The 16,305-nt window shown below is 46.6% G+C and overlaps 1 protein-coding gene across 2 annotated transcripts in view; it reads left to right on the top strand.

Moving 5' to 3' along the window:
- Positions 1–16,305, top strand: part of SPTB (spectrin beta, erythrocytic) — a 130,919-nt gene that overhangs the window by 66,283 nt on the left and 48,331 nt on the right. For both annotated transcript variants that reach the window (XM_027554327.1, XM_027554325.1), the window contains exons 3-9: positions 10,377–10,528; positions 11,960–12,133; positions 13,034–13,125; positions 13,477–13,557; positions 13,878–13,993; positions 14,374–14,486; positions 15,479–15,666. In XM_027554327.1, the coding sequence (XP_027410128.1) occupies positions 10,377–10,528; positions 11,960–12,133; positions 13,034–13,125; positions 13,477–13,557; positions 13,878–13,993; positions 14,374–14,486; positions 15,479–15,666 (916 nt within the window). The remainder of the gene's footprint in view (positions 1–10,376; positions 10,529–11,959; positions 12,134–13,033; positions 13,126–13,476; positions 13,558–13,877; positions 13,994–14,373; positions 14,487–15,478; positions 15,667–16,305) is intronic.

Genomic DNA, 16,305 nt, shown 5'->3' with positions numbered 1-16,305 from the left:
TACACATAGACTATGTATATGTATAAATATAAACATCATCTATAATCTTAGACTGTTTTTCACTGAGATATATATTATGAATATCTTTTTATGCCTGTAAATATGCAGATTATCATTTTCATGGCTTTATAGCCTTCCTTTGTGTTAATGTACCCAGATCTAGTTAACCAGCATCTTAGTGTTTAACTTTGCTTACTTTTAGAGTCAGTCTTGTGTGCTTTATTCTTGCATTTAAAGGAATCTGTATATATTCAAATATGCATTGGCATATGTAGTAAGCATCTTTAAGTTTTCTCTTAGGATCAACCCTAGTTGGCTTTGAAATCCTTATGGGCAGAACCACTGTGCCCAAGCTGTTCACAATGCCAGTATGATGAAAGTTGGTTAGCAGAAAGAACAATTCCTCCCCAGACTAAACAGGAGGAGTAGAATTTGTGCCAGCAGGATCGTTTTTGATGTGTCCCTGAGAGTCCGCCCCATGCTAGGCTTTATAATGGGTTGGTATCTCTACCAGTGGGGTTTGTCACAAGTTCAGATATCCCTCTCTCAGGTTATCTAAGCTCTTGGCTTCCTGGCATGACATGGAGGGAAATCCCTTTGTAAACCTGCAAAAGAAGTAAATGCTTATTTCCAGGCCAGGCTGTGGATCCAAGGCCTCCCTTGGTACCTTTCCTCCCACTTGCCTTGCTGACCACCTAGCTTTACCCAGAGCTTAAAGCCATGCTCTGGTGAAAATTCAGACTTCCTTAACAAGGATACATGTTGACTTTTAATCAGTCATTTGTTCTTTGGGATTTGAGTTCTATGTCCCATTTTTCTTTATGACATCTGTTGTTTCTTGTTATAAAAGTTATGTATGTACATTGCAGACATTTTAGTAAACATGGATAAGCAAAACAAAGTGTCACCCACAGTCTTAACACCCTGCTATAATATAGCACATCATTAGCTTTTTTCTATGAATCTATGTATATAGGTCTACAATATTATATTGTAGTTTTATATTGTACAGATAGTTTTATAATCTGAATTTTCCCTTAAAATATACAATAATATCTTTTCTTGCTATTGGAAGTTCTTCCACCTTATTCATGTATATAAATGTGCCAAAATTATTAAATAACCCCCTGTTGAATATTTAGGCTGCTATTCTCTATTTAAAATTTTTTAATTTATTTTCTACTTTTGAGAGCAGATTTCTAACAGAGATAAGAGAGATACAAGAAACAGTCAAGGAATTTTATAGGAAGCCATAGCAGGAATAAATAGATGGACCATCTTACCTGCCTCCTAAGAAATCTGTTTGCAGGTCAGAAAGCAACAGTTAGAACTGGACATGGAACAACAGACTGGTTCCAAATCGGGAAAGGAGTACGTCAAGGCTGTATATTATCACCCTGCTTATTTAACTTCTATGCAGAGTACCTCATGTGAAAAGCCAAGCTGGATGAAGCACAAGCTGGAATCAAGATTGCCGGGAAAAATATTAATGACCTCAGATACACAGATGACACCACCCTTATGGCAGAAGGCGAAGGACTAAAGAGCCTCTTGATGCTAGTGAAAGAGGAGATTGAAAAACTTGGCTTAAAGCTCAACATTCAGAAAACTAAGATCATGGCATCTGGTCTCATCATTTCATGGCAAATAGATGGGGAAACAATGGAAACAGTGACAGATGCTTTTTTTGGGGGGGCTCCAAAATCACTGCAGATGGTGACTACAGCCATGAAATGAAAAGACGCTTACTCCTTGGAAGAAAAGCTGTGACCAACCTAGACAGCATATTAAAAAGCAGAGACATTACTCTGTCAACAAAGATCAGTCTAGTCAAAGCTATGGTTTTTCCAGTAGTCATGTATAGATGTGAGAGTTGGACTATAAAGAAAGCTGAGTGCCAAAAAACTGATGCTTTTGAATTGTGGTGTTGGAAAAGATTCTTGAGAGTCCCTTGGACTGCAAAGAGATCCAACCAGTCCATCCTAAAGCAGATCAGTCCTGAATATTCATTGGAAGGACTGATGCTGAAGGTGAAACTCCAATCCTTTGGATGCAAAGAGCAGACTCATTGGAAAAGACCTTGATGCTGGGAAAGATTGAAGGCAGGAGGAGAAGGCAACAGAGGATGAAATGGTTGGATGGCATCGTTGACACACTGGATGTGAATTTGAGCAAACTCTGGGAGATGGTGAAGGACAGGGAAGCCTGGTGTGCTGCAGTCCATGGGGTCACAAAAAGTCAGACACAACTGAACAACAACAATTCCCATCTCAGTTCTCCAGGCTCAGTTCTTTTCCCATAACCAGTGTTACCAGCTTTTCATGCATCTTTCCAGGAATGTTTTTTGCATATATTAGCAAATAGTCTGTATTGTTTTTCTCAGATTTTCCCCACCATATATTGTCCCTTATTGTCCTTTTTTCCCCACCCAGTGTATCTTGAAGATCATTTTCTGTTAGTACACAAATGGGCTTCTCATTCTTTTTGCAGATATAGTATTCCATGGTCTAGACATAATTTTAGTTTAACCAGTCCTCTATTGGTAGACATTTAGAGTGTTTCCAATCTTCTGCTATTTCCAAAAATGCAGTGAATAAACTGATATGTGTTATTTTGCAAATGTATGTCTATCTGAAGGATAAATCCCTAGAAATGGAATGACTGGGTCCCAAAGTAAGTACAGTTATAATTCTGATCCATCTTGCCAAATTGCCTTTTACACCCTCTCCAAAAACATATGAATGTTTTCTCCCCCACTTCCTTGCCAACATGGTATTTTATCACACTTTTGGATCTTTGTGAATCTGATAAGTAAAACATAGTGTCTTGATGTACTTTCATTTTACTTTTGTACTTTTAGTATGAAAATTTTCAAACATGCGAGAAAGTAGAGATAAAAGTAAAATGAATTATCACCTAGATTTAAGAACTGTTAATATTTGGCCATATTTGCTTGTTCATGTTGGGGCTTAAATATTTTTAAAGTAAAGTGAATAATTATCATGACATTCTACTCTTACTTTATCATAATAGGTTAGCATGAATATCTGAATAACAAGAGCATTTCCCACTTAGCTATAATACTGTCACTACACCTAACAACGGAGAAGGCAATGGCACCCCACTCCAGTACTCTTGCCTGGAAAATCCCATGGATGGAGGAGCCTGGAAGGCTGCAGTCCATGGGTCGCTGAGGGTCGGACACGACTGAACGACTTCCCTTTCACTTTTCACTTTCGTGCATTGGAGAAGGAAATGGCAACCCACTCCAGTGTTCTTGCCTGGAGAATCCCAGGGACGGGGTAGCCTGTTGGGCTGCCGTCTATGGGGTCGCACAGAGTCGGACACGACTAAAGTGACTTAGCGTAGCACACCTAATAAAATGAATAATTCCCTTATACAATCTAATACCCACTTAATATTCAAATTTTCCTGTTGTCTCAAAGATGTCTTTTATCATTAGTTTGTTTGAACTAATTAAGGACTGTGTATTAGGTTTGTGTGTGTGTGTATGTTTTTAATTTGTATTTCTATCATGAATAGCTTGGATAATTTTTTATACATCTAAGAGACTTTTATAATTTTTCTCTGTTAACTGTTCACATTCTTATTTCATTATGCTATTGGATTATTGGTCTTTTTTCTCATTAGTTTATAGATTTTCTTTACCTACAAGGTAAGTTAGCCCTTTGTGATATGAGTTACAAATACTTTGCCTCATTTGTTTGACTTTGCTTATGGTATTTTATCCCACACAAACATTTTTTAATGCAGTTGAACTTTTAGTCTTTAATTTTACAACTTTGGATTTTGTGTTGGAATTATAAAACCCTTCCCTACACTAACATAAAAAAATTTTCTACTATAATTGATTTTGGTATTTTTATGGTTTTGTTTTTTACATTTCAATTTTTGACCCAAATGAAATTTGTCTTAGAGTATGAGATGTGAATTTAACTTAATTTTTCCTGGATGGCCACCGAGTCTTATCAGTTCAGTTCAGTTAAGTTGCTCAGTCGTGTCCGGCTTTTTGCAAACCCATGGAACGCAGCACACCAGGCCTCCCTGTCCATCACTAACTCCTGGAGTTTACCCAAACTCACATCCCTTGAGTTGGTGATGCCATCCAACCATCTCACCCTCTGTCATCCCCTTCTCCTCCTGCCTTTAATCTTTCCCAGCATCAGGGTCTTTTCAAATGAGTCAGCTGTTTGCATCAGGTGGCCAAAGGATTGGAGTTTCAGTTTCAACATCAGTCCTTCCAATGAACACTCAGGACTGATCTCCTTTAGGATGGACTGGTTGGATCTCCTTGCAGTCCAAGGGACTCTCAAGAGTCTTCTCCAACACCACAGTTCAAAAGCATTGATTCTTCTGCACTCAGCTTTCTTTATAGTCCAACTCTCACATCCATACATGACTACTGGAAAAACCATAGCCTTGACTAGACGGACCTTTGTTGGCAAAGTAATGTCTCTGCTTTTGAATATGCTATCTAGGTGGGTCATAAGTTTCATGCCAAGGAGTAAGCGTCTTAATTTCATGGCTGCAGTCACCATCTGCAGTGATTTTGGAGCCCAGAAAAATAAAGTCTGACACTGTTTCCACTGTTCCCCATCTATTTGCCATGAAGTGATGGGACTGGATGCCATGATCTTAGTTTTCTGAATGTTGAGCTTTAAGCCAACTTTTTCACTCTCCTCTTTCACTTTCATCAAGAGGCTCTTTAGTTCTTCTTCACTTTCTGCCATAAGGGTGGTATCATCTGCATATCTGAGGTTATTGATATTTCTCCCGGCAATCTTGATTCCAGCTTGTACTTCTTCCAGCCCAGCATTTCTCATGATGTACTCTGCATATAAGTTAAATAAGCAGGGTAACAATATACAGCCTTGACGTATTCCTTTTCCTATTTGGAACCAGTCTGTTGTTCCATGTCCAGTTCTAACTGTTGCTTCCTGACCTGCATACAGATTTCTCAGATGTAGGTCAGGTTGTCTGGTATTCCCATCCCTTTCAGAATTTCCCACAGTTTATTGTGATCCACACAGTCAAAGGCTTTGGCATAGTCAATAAAGCAGAAATAGATGTTTTTCTGGAACTCTCTTGCTTTTTCCATTATCCAATAGATGTTGGCAATTTGATCTCTGGTTCCCATGCCTTTTCTAAAACCAGCTTGAACATCAGGAAGTTCACGGTTCACATATTGCTGAAGCCTGGCTTGGAGAATTTTGAGCATTACTTTACTAGTGTGTGAGATGAGTGCAATTGTGCAGTAATTTGAGCATTCTTTGGCATTGCCTTTCTTTGGGATTGGAGTGAAAACTGACCTTTTCCAGTCCTGTGGCCACTGCTGAGTTTTCCAAATTTGCTAGCATATTGAGTGTAGCACTTTCATAGCATCTTCTTTTAGGATTTGAAATAGCTCAACTGGAATTCCATCACCTCCACTAGCTTTGTTTGTAGTGAAGCTTCCTAAGGCCCACTTGACTTCACATTCCAGGATGTCTGGCTCTAGGTCAGTGATCACACCATCGTGATTACCTGGGTCATGAAGATCTTTTTTGTATAGTTCTTCTGTGTATTTTTTCCACCTCTTCTTAATATCTTCTGCTTCTGTTAGGTCCATACCATTTCTGTCCTTTATCGAGCCCATCTTTGCATGAAATGTTCCCTTGGTATCTCTAATTTTCTTGAAGAGATCTTATCATCAACACCCTATACCCAATAATCCATTTTTCCTCTTTATATTTGAAGTGCCAACTTTATCAGATGTTAAATGCCTATATATACTTGGGACTATTTCTGTTCCATTAATGTGTCTATCCATATGATAGTATCACACAGTTTCATTTGTTAGAAAAAACACCTGGGAAGATTGGTTACCCTTTATTACTCTTCTGAAATTTTCTTAGCTATTTTTATAATCAGCTTTCTAGTTGTTTTTCTAGTTTCCCCTCAAACTTAAATTATATATTTTTAAAAATAATATTAAATATATAAATTTAGGATAAGTTGACATCTTTATGATATTGAGTTTTCCTATTCAAGAATTTTGTGTGATTTTTCCATTTGTTCAAGTCTTTGGTGAGCCTTTGGAGACTTTCTAGATTTATATAGAATTTGCACAATTTTTAAAAAATTTAAGCTAAAAGGTTTTGTCATTTTATTATCATTGGGAGTTTTCCAAATTCCTTTTTCAGGAAATGATCTTGCCATCACTTCAGTGGGTCCTTTAGCGTCTAGGATTAAATCTAAACTTCTTAGCTTTTCCTTCAAGGCTTTCCACATCTGATTTAAAACCTGTTTTCCACATATTTTCTTGTTACCTGTAGCTAGTCAGCAGCTCTTGAACAAGCACCACCCTTTTATGTATCCTGTGTCACGGGTCCCCTCCTTCCTCCTCTGCCTGTGCAAAATGGTTTTCTTCACAAGCTCCTTCTTAAATGATCCAGTTAGAAATGACCTCTCTCCACTTTGATCCTTGACCATTTATTCTGTGTGCTTCTTATCTGATAATAATCCAATATTACCTTGTGACAGCTTTTGTATTATTAAAATGAACTGCCCTTTATCTCTTCAGTTCAGTTCATTAGCTCAGTCATGTCCGACTCTTTGCAACCCCATGAACCGCAGGACACCAGGCCTCCCTGTCCATCACCAACTCCTGGAGTTCGCCCAAACCCATGTGCATCAAGTTGGTGATGCCATCCAGCCATCTCATCCTCTGTCATCCCCTTCTCCTGCCCCCAATCCCTCCCAGCATCAGGGTCTTTTATCTCTTGCTGCTGCTGCTAAGTCACTTCAGTTGTGTCCGACTCTGTGCGACCCCATAGACGGCAGCCCACCAGGCTCCCCCGTCCCTGGGATTCTCCAGGCAAGAACACTGGAGTGGGTTGCCATTTCCTTCTCCAATGCATGAAAGTGAAAAGTGAAAGTGAAGTCGCTCAGTCATGTCCGACTCCTAGCGACCCCATGGACTGCAGCCCACCAGGCTCCTCCATCCATGGGATTTTCCAGGCAAGAGTACTGGAGTGGGGTGCCATTGCCTTCTCCACTTTTATCTCTTTTTTATCTCTATAAAACTATCAGTGGGTCTTTGCCTTGTTTCCTCAACGAGACTGCGAGGCCTTTGGGGAGAGTGAGGCTGTCTCCTGCTTCTTGCAGCGTCTGGGCCCTGCAGCCGGTGATGGTAGTAACATCAGTGATAGCAATGATAGTTCACGTTTATGCAGACTTTCTGTGTGCCAGGTACATTTTAAGCACTTTCCATGTATGAACTGATTAGCGGGTAAATACTTGAGTTGTGTTGGGTTTATTTGACCTCAAACTAAACCTTTGAAGGGGAATGTAAAAAAAAGATCAGCTGGGCACAATACCCAGACAGTGATTCTAGCTCGCTGATCAGAGAGGAAGGGGAATTTTCTGAGGAGGATGGCCAGAGTCAAGGAAGGGAGGGGAGAGGAACAGGCAGGAATGGAGAGGCCCTGAGCTTGATGGTTGTGGAGACGAGTATTTTCTGAGGTTCTGGTGGTTTCAAGTCAGTCCGTGCTGGAGTTGCCCCTTGCCCTACACTGGCAGAGTTAGGGCCCCGGAAATAAGGCCTAGCCCATGGCAGGGCCTTGCTGAGGCCTCTTTTCCACAGTGGTTCCCTGCAGGATGGGCCGGGTCCCCTGGGGACAGCCGTCCCAATGCTTGGCTGTCTCCCTGGTCTGTCCGCACCCCAGGGTTCCCAGCCCAGCTTGCTCTGCACCACTCCCCTCCCTCTCCTGCACTCAGACAGCTTTGCTGAGCACCTGATGGGAGTGAGCGTGAAGCATGTTGATGAGAAGCGGCCAGGGCTATGAGCTGATGGAAATCATCCCCACCTCGGGGCCTGCCTCTCCTTAACAGTCGTGAGCCTCTTGGAATATTTCCCCCATCTCAACACTACAGACTGTTTCAGGGTGCCCGGTGTCCTAGGCAATTGCACCCCAGCCTTCATGTAAAAGGCAGCCAGGAGCCTACCTGCCTGAGCTCTAAACCTGCAGTTCCAGCATTTAGAGGCCTCATACACATCATTTGTTGAGAACTGGAGAGCTCTAAGCGTGATTTACATCTGTACTGATCCATGTACCAGGCAGGCAGCCTAGAATTAAATTCCACGTCCCAGTTAGAAGCTCTTCCTTACACTTTGCTGAGCACAAGTAAACAGGTCTCAGCACCCACATAATGAACTCTTTAGATTTTTAAAGACAAGAAAAGATGAAGGAAAGAAAGGACTTTGACTTTTTGAGACAGTTACCTCCTAAAGGGCAAAAATTCCAGCCCCTTGGACAAACCCTCCACAACTGACTAGAAAGGTTAGCTTCTTACGGAGCCGGTCTGATCTCTAGGGAATGCACTGTGGCATGGGGCTGAGGCTGGCTCTGTTGAATCTAAACATGTTCCAGCTTAAATTCAATTGCTTTCCTTCCAATGTATCATCAAAAGTTTACTTACATTTTGCTGAAGCAAACCTAGAAATCAGGGAAGGGTCCAGTAGAATAAGCGTTTTTTTCCCCTTGGAACTTTGCCCAGAGGCCCAGAATGAATAAGCCACATTTTAATTTTATATTTGTTATGGTGGATTTGTATAGTCAGTTGTAGCATTTTTCCTCTTCTTAGAAGTCTTATTTAGATGGCTTCCAGAGAATTCTTTACACATGACTCCAGAACTCATCATATTTATAATCAAGTTTGTCTGCAACGAGGAGGGGACTCTTTCCTGTCCTTGAATGCCCCACCTCCACTCAGGGCCTGGCACCTAATGACTGTACAGTGAGCAATTGCTGAATGAATGAATAAGCGAATAAAGGGTCTGAGTTGCTAACACCAAAATAGCCACGAAGTGGGAAGGAACTGGATGCTGTGAGCCTCGGGAACCGCCAGGAGTATCCCCTCGAGGCCATGCTGGCCGGGCTCCTCTTGTTGTTAAGTCAGATATTTAATAATTGAAGAAGCCAGCCCTTCCACAGTTTGGGCTCAGTTGAGCCGACATTTATCCTGCTTTCACGGCGCTGACATTCCCTCCTGGCTGGACTGCTCGGAGTCTGCCCTGACTGTAACCAATCTGAGCACACTCTCCCCAGGGACCCTCCATGGCCCAGCCATACTGCCAGGTCAGCTCCCACCTGGAACCCTCGGCCACAATGCCCAGAAGCAGTTTGCCACAGGCTGTTCACTAAACTGCTCTCCTTGTTTCTATCTTTTCTGCTCCTCTTCTCTCTCTCTTTTACCCTGTCCTCCATTCTTTTTGAAGTCCCAGTCCCTGTCTTCTCTCCAGCATCTCAATCAAGCTTCCCAGCCCTAACCAAACAGATACCAGCATTTATTTTACAGTAGCTATTTTAACGGAAGTACTAAGAGGTAGCCCACCTGAACTGGCAAAGCCTGGGCCAGCAGCCTGGTTTGGACTGAGGCTCATTCAGGCCAAGGGTGTCAGCTTCCAAGGTCTGAAGATGGAAAATCCTGCCTGCCATTCTGGAGGCAAGAAAGAAAACTTAGTGCACAGCCTCCAGCCCAAGCCCCAACTACCCTTCACCCAAAGTGGATCGCATTTTCCACGTGGTCTCATTGTCTCCATGTTCTTCCTTCTCCTCTACGTACCAGCAGCTCCTTGAGGGCAGGCAGTGTGTTTTGTTTTTATGTATCAGGAGACTTGGCGTAGGAGCTGGATAACCCTCCACACAGCCAGCTACAGTACAGCTCCGGAGACCTACTGTGTGCCAGGCTCCAGGCTTTGGGGATATAGAGATGCACAAGACAGACAACTTTGCTGGACTCTAGGAGCCTGCAATCTTGCAGGAAAGACAGACTTTCAACGAATCCAAGTACAAGGAGAGAGAAATGAGCAATGCAGATGTAGGGGGTCAGGGCACACCATGTGAGACCCAACTTAGGGGTCACAAAAGCTTCCCGGAGAAGCACTGTTTCCGCTAACTCTTAAAGTATGACTAGGAGTTAGGTGAAAGGGATGGGATGAGATAGAGGGGCAGAGAGAAAGCCTTCTAGACAGAGGGAGTATTTGTTGGGTGAGTGGACAGGTGAACCTGACATTGAAATCTGAGCTCGCTGACCCAGGGGTACAGAGCATTCTGATGGGCACAGGCAAGCAGGTGACTAGGTTCGGGGCACCTTGATTCCATGGTGCTGGAAGTTAACAGAAGGCTGCTCTCTGGTCACCAATGCTCCCCAGAGGGGAATAGGATAGATGGGATAGAATAAATATACCCACCTCCTCTGCCAGGGATGGGGCAATTCTGGGTTAAGGTGAAAAACCCTCTGGCCCCGTATCACATGGCAAGTGGACTCTGCCAGTCTCAGGCACCTCACCCAAGGTTCTTCTCCCCACCCAGATGAGCGGGAAGTTGTTCAGAAGAAGACCTTCACGAAATGGGCAAACTCGCACCTGGTGCACGTGTCCTGCCGCATCACCGACCTCTACAAGGACCTGCGGGACGGGCGGATGCTCATCAAGCTGCTGGAGGTGCTCTCCGGAGAGATGCTGGTAAAGCCCCTCCCCTGGGCCCTGTGGCTGGTCCTGGGTCCCCTCTGTAGGAAAGACATGGCCTGGGACCTCTCCACTTCTCACAACCTGCAATAGTAACGATGCAGTGTGTCCATGTGACTGATTGGTTCTCTGAACTTACTCATCTAAACATGTGCTGTGCTTAGTCACTTAGTCATGTCCACCTCTTTGCAGCCCAAAGACTGTAGCCCGCCAGGCTCCTCTGTCCATGGAATTTCCCAGGCAAGAATACTGGAGTGGGTTGCCATTTCCTTCTCCGGGGGATCTTCCCAACCCAGGGATCAAACCCACATCTCTTGTGTCCCTTGGATTGGCAGGCAGATTCTTTACCACTAGCCCCACCTGTATGTCCCAGCATAAATGCAATGACTTTCCATCTAATATATCGATCAAAACTTTAGTTAATTTTGCTGAAGTGTCTCAGAATTTCTTCCTTTTTTCTGGCCACTCCCACCTCCTTGACTTTCTTCTCTTGGGATCTGGTTATCTTTGGCCTGCAATGAACTTACCCTCAGGCTCCTTGCAAAGGCTAAGACAGATCCCATTACCCAGCTGGAGAATTTGCATCCTTTGTGGAACCAGGAGGAAAGAGTGGAAGATATTTTCCTGTGTGTCCATCACTCTTACAAGTGGAGATTTATTTCAGGCCCTCTCAGTTGTAACTCACCCAGCAGCAGTGCTGCCTCTGCAGGAGAACCAGGTCAAGGCTCATGTTTTGTTCCGTCACTTCCACTGTGACCTTGGAGCTACCAGGCAGGACCTTCTTTGTCTCATTTCTCCCACGTGTAAAATGATACCTGTACCTTGATGGCATAGGCTAAGAGCCTTGGGGTTTGAATGAAAGATTCCACATTCTTCTGTTGCCTTTTCAACTCCAGGCTGAAGTTAAAGAATGCCTCTTACCCTTCACTGAAGGCCCACTAGAGAGACTTACCACTAAGAACCCTTCAGATAATGCAGTTACTCAGCAATGGTGGTCCCTTGAGCTTTGGTTGGGGCCATGCAAGGGTGAGGAGGGAGGAGGTCAGATGGCAGGATGGACCTATTTTAATCGCCAAACTGAAAGCCACTCTTATTGCCAATCAGCAGTAAATAGTTCTAGAGGTGTGCCTGGCGCATAGTAGATGCTCAGTTAACTCCCTGTTGTGTTACTTATCTGAATGTCATCTATTACCACTCACAAGGCTCTGTTTAGACCGAGGAACAGTATTGGTACAGCCCACTTGCAGAGCTCTGGGTGCTCAAGGGAGGGAACCCCTGAATTTTGCTGAAAGTGGTGGGGTTGAAACGTTGTCGAGGAGTGAGCTGGGAGGTGGAGTTTGGCATGGAGGGTGGATGCTGATGACAGGCGCTGGTCCAGGCGTGACCGTGAGGTTCTTCCTTGCCCACGGGGGCAATGGCGTCCCTCAGCCAAAGCCCACGAAGGGGAAGATGCGCATCCACTGCCTGGAGAACGTGGACAAGGCCCTGCAGTTCCTGAGGGAGCAGCGAGTGCACTTGGAGAACATGGGCTCCCACGACATCGTGGACGGCAACCACCGCCTAGTCCTCGGCCTCATCTGGACCATCATCCTGCGCTTCCAGGTGGGTCCCTGGGCCTGAGAAGACGGTGAGTGAGTGTGAGTGCCCACGTGCGTGTCCCCAGCGACGGCGCTTGTAGGAAGGAGAGACCATCCTGAGCATCACCAACTTGCTGAAGCTGAGCGCGAGCAGCCCAGTCAGTGTCGTGGTCTTTTGAGAGAGAAGCTAGAAACTGGGAGCTGGACTCAGATCTGGCTGCTTTCGCCAGATCTGCTTTTGCCCCCGTCCCCCCACATGGGTAACTCTTTGGTTTTCTAAATAGTTTGATTCAAAATTTGCAAAGACAGTGCAGAAAATCTGCTGCTGTGTTTTCCAGTCAGAAGCTTTTCTCTTCCCACTGAAAGTCCAGGTCTCATTGTGTAAGGAAATTTAGGAAGCCCAGGGGAAGGAAAGCAGGGTCTTCCACCTGCTGGTTTGGGGCAGAAAGAACCCAAGTTGGAGGAGGGAAGGGCCGGGAGAAGAAAAATAACACTCAACTCCCATCCTGAGGATCTCCTGTAAGTGGTCTCGGGGGTCCAGTCTCACTCACTGCGGGTGTGTATGATGAAATGGTAATAACAGCAGAACCAGGGAGGATGAAAAGGCAAGAGGAGCCACTAATCCAAATGCGACACCTTCCAACAGTCATGCCATCCCACGGCCCTCACAGCGTCGTGCCTCCTGAGGAGGAATGAGGCCAACGTGCATTTATTCTTGGCCTCCCCTTCAAGTTTCTGATTGGAGCCGTCTCCTCTGACCTGGGGAGTACAGCAGGGTAGCAGGCCTCTGGGACCCGAGGCCCCAGCCTGTGGTGTGGCTGCAGGGCTGGTAACCAGAGGAGGAAAGAGGAAGGGGGTTCTTCCAGGGAGAACTCTGGGCCAGATGCAAATCTCAGTCTCCCCTCTCTTGTTCCCGTGCCCCCAGATTCAGGACATCGTTGTCCAAACTCAAGAAGGCCGTGAGACGCGCTCAGCCAAGGACGCGTTGCTCCTGTGGTGTCAGATGAAGACGGCAGGGTATGCCCTGGGGACCAGCCGCTAACATGTCCCCACCACCCTCTTCACCCCCCACCCACATATTACCAGAACTATAGCAGCTTGGGCATATTCAATGCAAAGTCTATCCCGACCTGATTCTTAGAGGCCCGGAATGTAGGATTCTATCCCAGAGTTGCCTGGGTCAGACCGTGGGGTCTGTGGGGGTGAGTGTCTCTGGGCCCATCTGATGGGGGAGCCTCTCTGTGGGGCTTAACAGCCGCTGTCTTGTTGACCGTTCGAGAAGGGTCAGGTCCACCCCTCTCCTTCACACACTTGTAGGGACCTCAAAAGAATCTGTTTCTTAGGTCTTAATGTTTCTCTTGGATGCAGCTACCCCCACGTCAATGTCACCAACTTCACCTCCAGCTGGAAGGATGGCCTGGCCTTTAACGCCCTGATCCACAAGCACCGGTAAGAAGGGGGAGCGGGCTGCGGGAGCTGGGGATCCCATGCGGGGAAGGGGGTTTGGATACTTTGCACTTAGCATGTAGGTTACTAGCCAAGCTCCACAGGAACATTAAACCCCCTGTGCCTGCTCCTCTCACCCTCAGCATCCTGCCTCCCTTAAATCCTCCTTCCCCACATGCTGGTGCTCACGGCTCCCTCCTCCATCCCATGTCCTCTTCTCACTCCTCCTGTTCAGCCCCTTCCTTGCATCTGCCCAGGGTCTTTGCCCTGTTGATGGGGGACACCATGCCCCCTGCCCTCTAACAGTCTAGCTTCATCCCCAGGCCTGACCTGATCGACTTCGATAAGCTGAAGGACTCCAACGCCCGGCACAACCTGGAACACGCCTTCGAAGTGGCCGAGCGTGAGCTGGGCATCATCCCGCTCCTTGACCCTGAAGGTGAGCTGGCACCCACCAGATGGGCAGGGCACCTGGAGGCATGTGGCGGTGTTGGGCAAGCCGGGGGCACAATGTGGGCCTGGGGGCCGGACCAGGGCCCTGTTCCGTCTGCTCTTCAGCTCCAGACTGGCTCCAATGCCTCCCCTGCCCACTTGGGAGCCATTGTAGTCTTGCCCTCCTTTTCCCTTCTTCCTTGCTTTGTGGTCCTAATATGGATTTCATCCTCTGGCTTAAACCGCAGCCCCATTCCTCTTCCACTCTTGCCTGTCACTCGGTACGTGTAGTTGAACTTCGTGCTGGAGACACAGGGAGATGAACCCCTTGAGCCTGACATTTCCAGCTTCTAACTGGTCCTGAGAGCCCACACTTTCCCCTTGCAGATGTCTTTACAGAAAACCCTGACGAGAAATCCATCATTACCTACGTGGTGGCATTTTACCACTACTTTTCCAAGATGAAGGTGCTGGCGGTGGAGGGCAAGCGAGTCGGTAAGGTACGGAGCTGCTGTGAAACCAGGGCCCCCAGCTCCCTGCTCTCCATGTGCAGGCCTTGACAGACACTCCCTTTCTCTCCTAAGAGCTTTATGTCTGGACCCCAGCCATAGGAAAGGGCTCACATCACTCCCACCAGCCTCCTCTGAAGCCAAGCATTGCCACGTTAACGGCTCCCAAGCTGAATTCCAGCGCAGGTTGATAATCTGTCCTCAACAAGGTCATAGATCTGAATCCACCTTCCTCCTTCAGACCTATGTCTCATGAACATTCCCTCAGGAACAAAACAGGCTTTTACTTATTAGTCTATTGTGGTGTCAGATCTCTCAGGCTTCCATAGCCAACCCGGGAGCCACCCCATTCTACAGACCCTCACGCTGGGTCCTCAGCTCCTCCAGGGTAGGAACCTTTTCTCATTCATCTTTGTGCACTGGTGTTGAGCAAAGGCAGTGCCTGGAAGCCTTCCATCTTTGTTGTTCAGTTGCTCAGTCATACCCAACTCTGCGACCCCATGGACTGCAGCATGCCAGGCCTCCTCTGTCCCTCACCATCTCCTGGAGCTTGCTCAAACTCCTGTCCATTGAGTCAGTGATGCCATCCAACCATCTCATCCTCTGTTGCCTCCTTCTCCTCATGCCCTCAATCTTTCCCAGCATCAGGGTCATTTCCAATGACCTCGATCCTTAATACCCATTTTTAAATAAACAGGACTTTGGCTCCTCTGGTGACTGATGTCCTGGGACAATGGGCTTTCCAGTCTTTTACAGGGTGAGAGAGGGCGGGGAGCTGTTCCTGATCGCAAACACAGCTGGGTCCCTCCTGCGCCACCTATCCAGCCCTCTGTTCAGCAGTGGTCTTGGGCTCTGGGGACAAAGCCAACATAAACACTCTAGGGCTTGCGAGGAGGAGGACCACCTCAACTGTGGTCCCCGTTGGCATCTTCACTGATGTCCTCACTCTTCTCATGAGAATGAGTTACAAGGTGATTCCCTAGGTAATCGACCACGCCATTGAGACTGAGAAGATGATTGAGAAGTACAGTGGGCTGGCCTCGGACCTGCTCACCTGGATCGAGCAGACCATCACCATCCTGAACAGCCGCAAGTTTGCCAACTCCCTGGCCGGTGTCCAGCAGCAGCTGCAGGCCTTCAGCACCTACCGCACCGTCGAGAAGCCACCCAAGTAAGGGCCCGGGCACCTGGGAGGGTGGGCATCAACTGCTGAGAAACCACCTCCCAAAGGTGAGAGGGCCTGGAGAAGGGGTCTGAGAGGCATGTCTTGGATGTCAGGGAGCTGCCTGTCTGTCACCTGCTTCATCCTGTCTTGTCTCCCTGCTCCCAAGCTGTCAGCCTGCATTGGGTAACCCCTGACTCAGCCAAGGGAAGTACTTTCTCAGATCCAGATCCCTGAGTGGGGAGCGGGAGTGAAATCTCAGGCTTCAGAATCTCTTCAAAGAACCTGTGCTGGAGACTTCCTCTTTCCTGCGCACCGAGCTGTGGGTTTGTTCTCTAGTAACGACCTCTGCATCCGCAGCCCCAGAGCTCGCCATGTGCGGCCTCCTTGATCATCAAACACATCCTTCTTCTCTCCCGTCTGTCACTGCTCATCCATCAGCAGAGCACTTAGCCTGCCTCTTGGGACTCTGCTCCACTGCAGTGTGTGCAGGGCCTGCGTGCACATATGCACACGCAAATACAGCCACGCGTGTGCACACACACGCACACGTACATACACGGCATTCTAGCTCGCCTGCCCTCAGCTTGTCCAGCTCCCCTGAAACAGATTTCTAGCTCATTGGTGGTACCTGTGCTTTATTCCTCC

This window comes from Bos indicus x Bos taurus, chromosome 10 (genome assembly GCF_003369695.1).
Source record: "Bos indicus x Bos taurus breed Angus x Brahman F1 hybrid chromosome 10, Bos_hybrid_MaternalHap_v2.0, whole genome shotgun sequence".
NCBI lineage: Eukaryota > Metazoa > Chordata > Mammalia > Artiodactyla > Bovidae > Bos > Bos indicus x Bos taurus.
The sequence above is the reverse complement of the archived record's forward strand: the minus strand, read 5'-3'. Positions and strand labels throughout refer to the sequence as shown.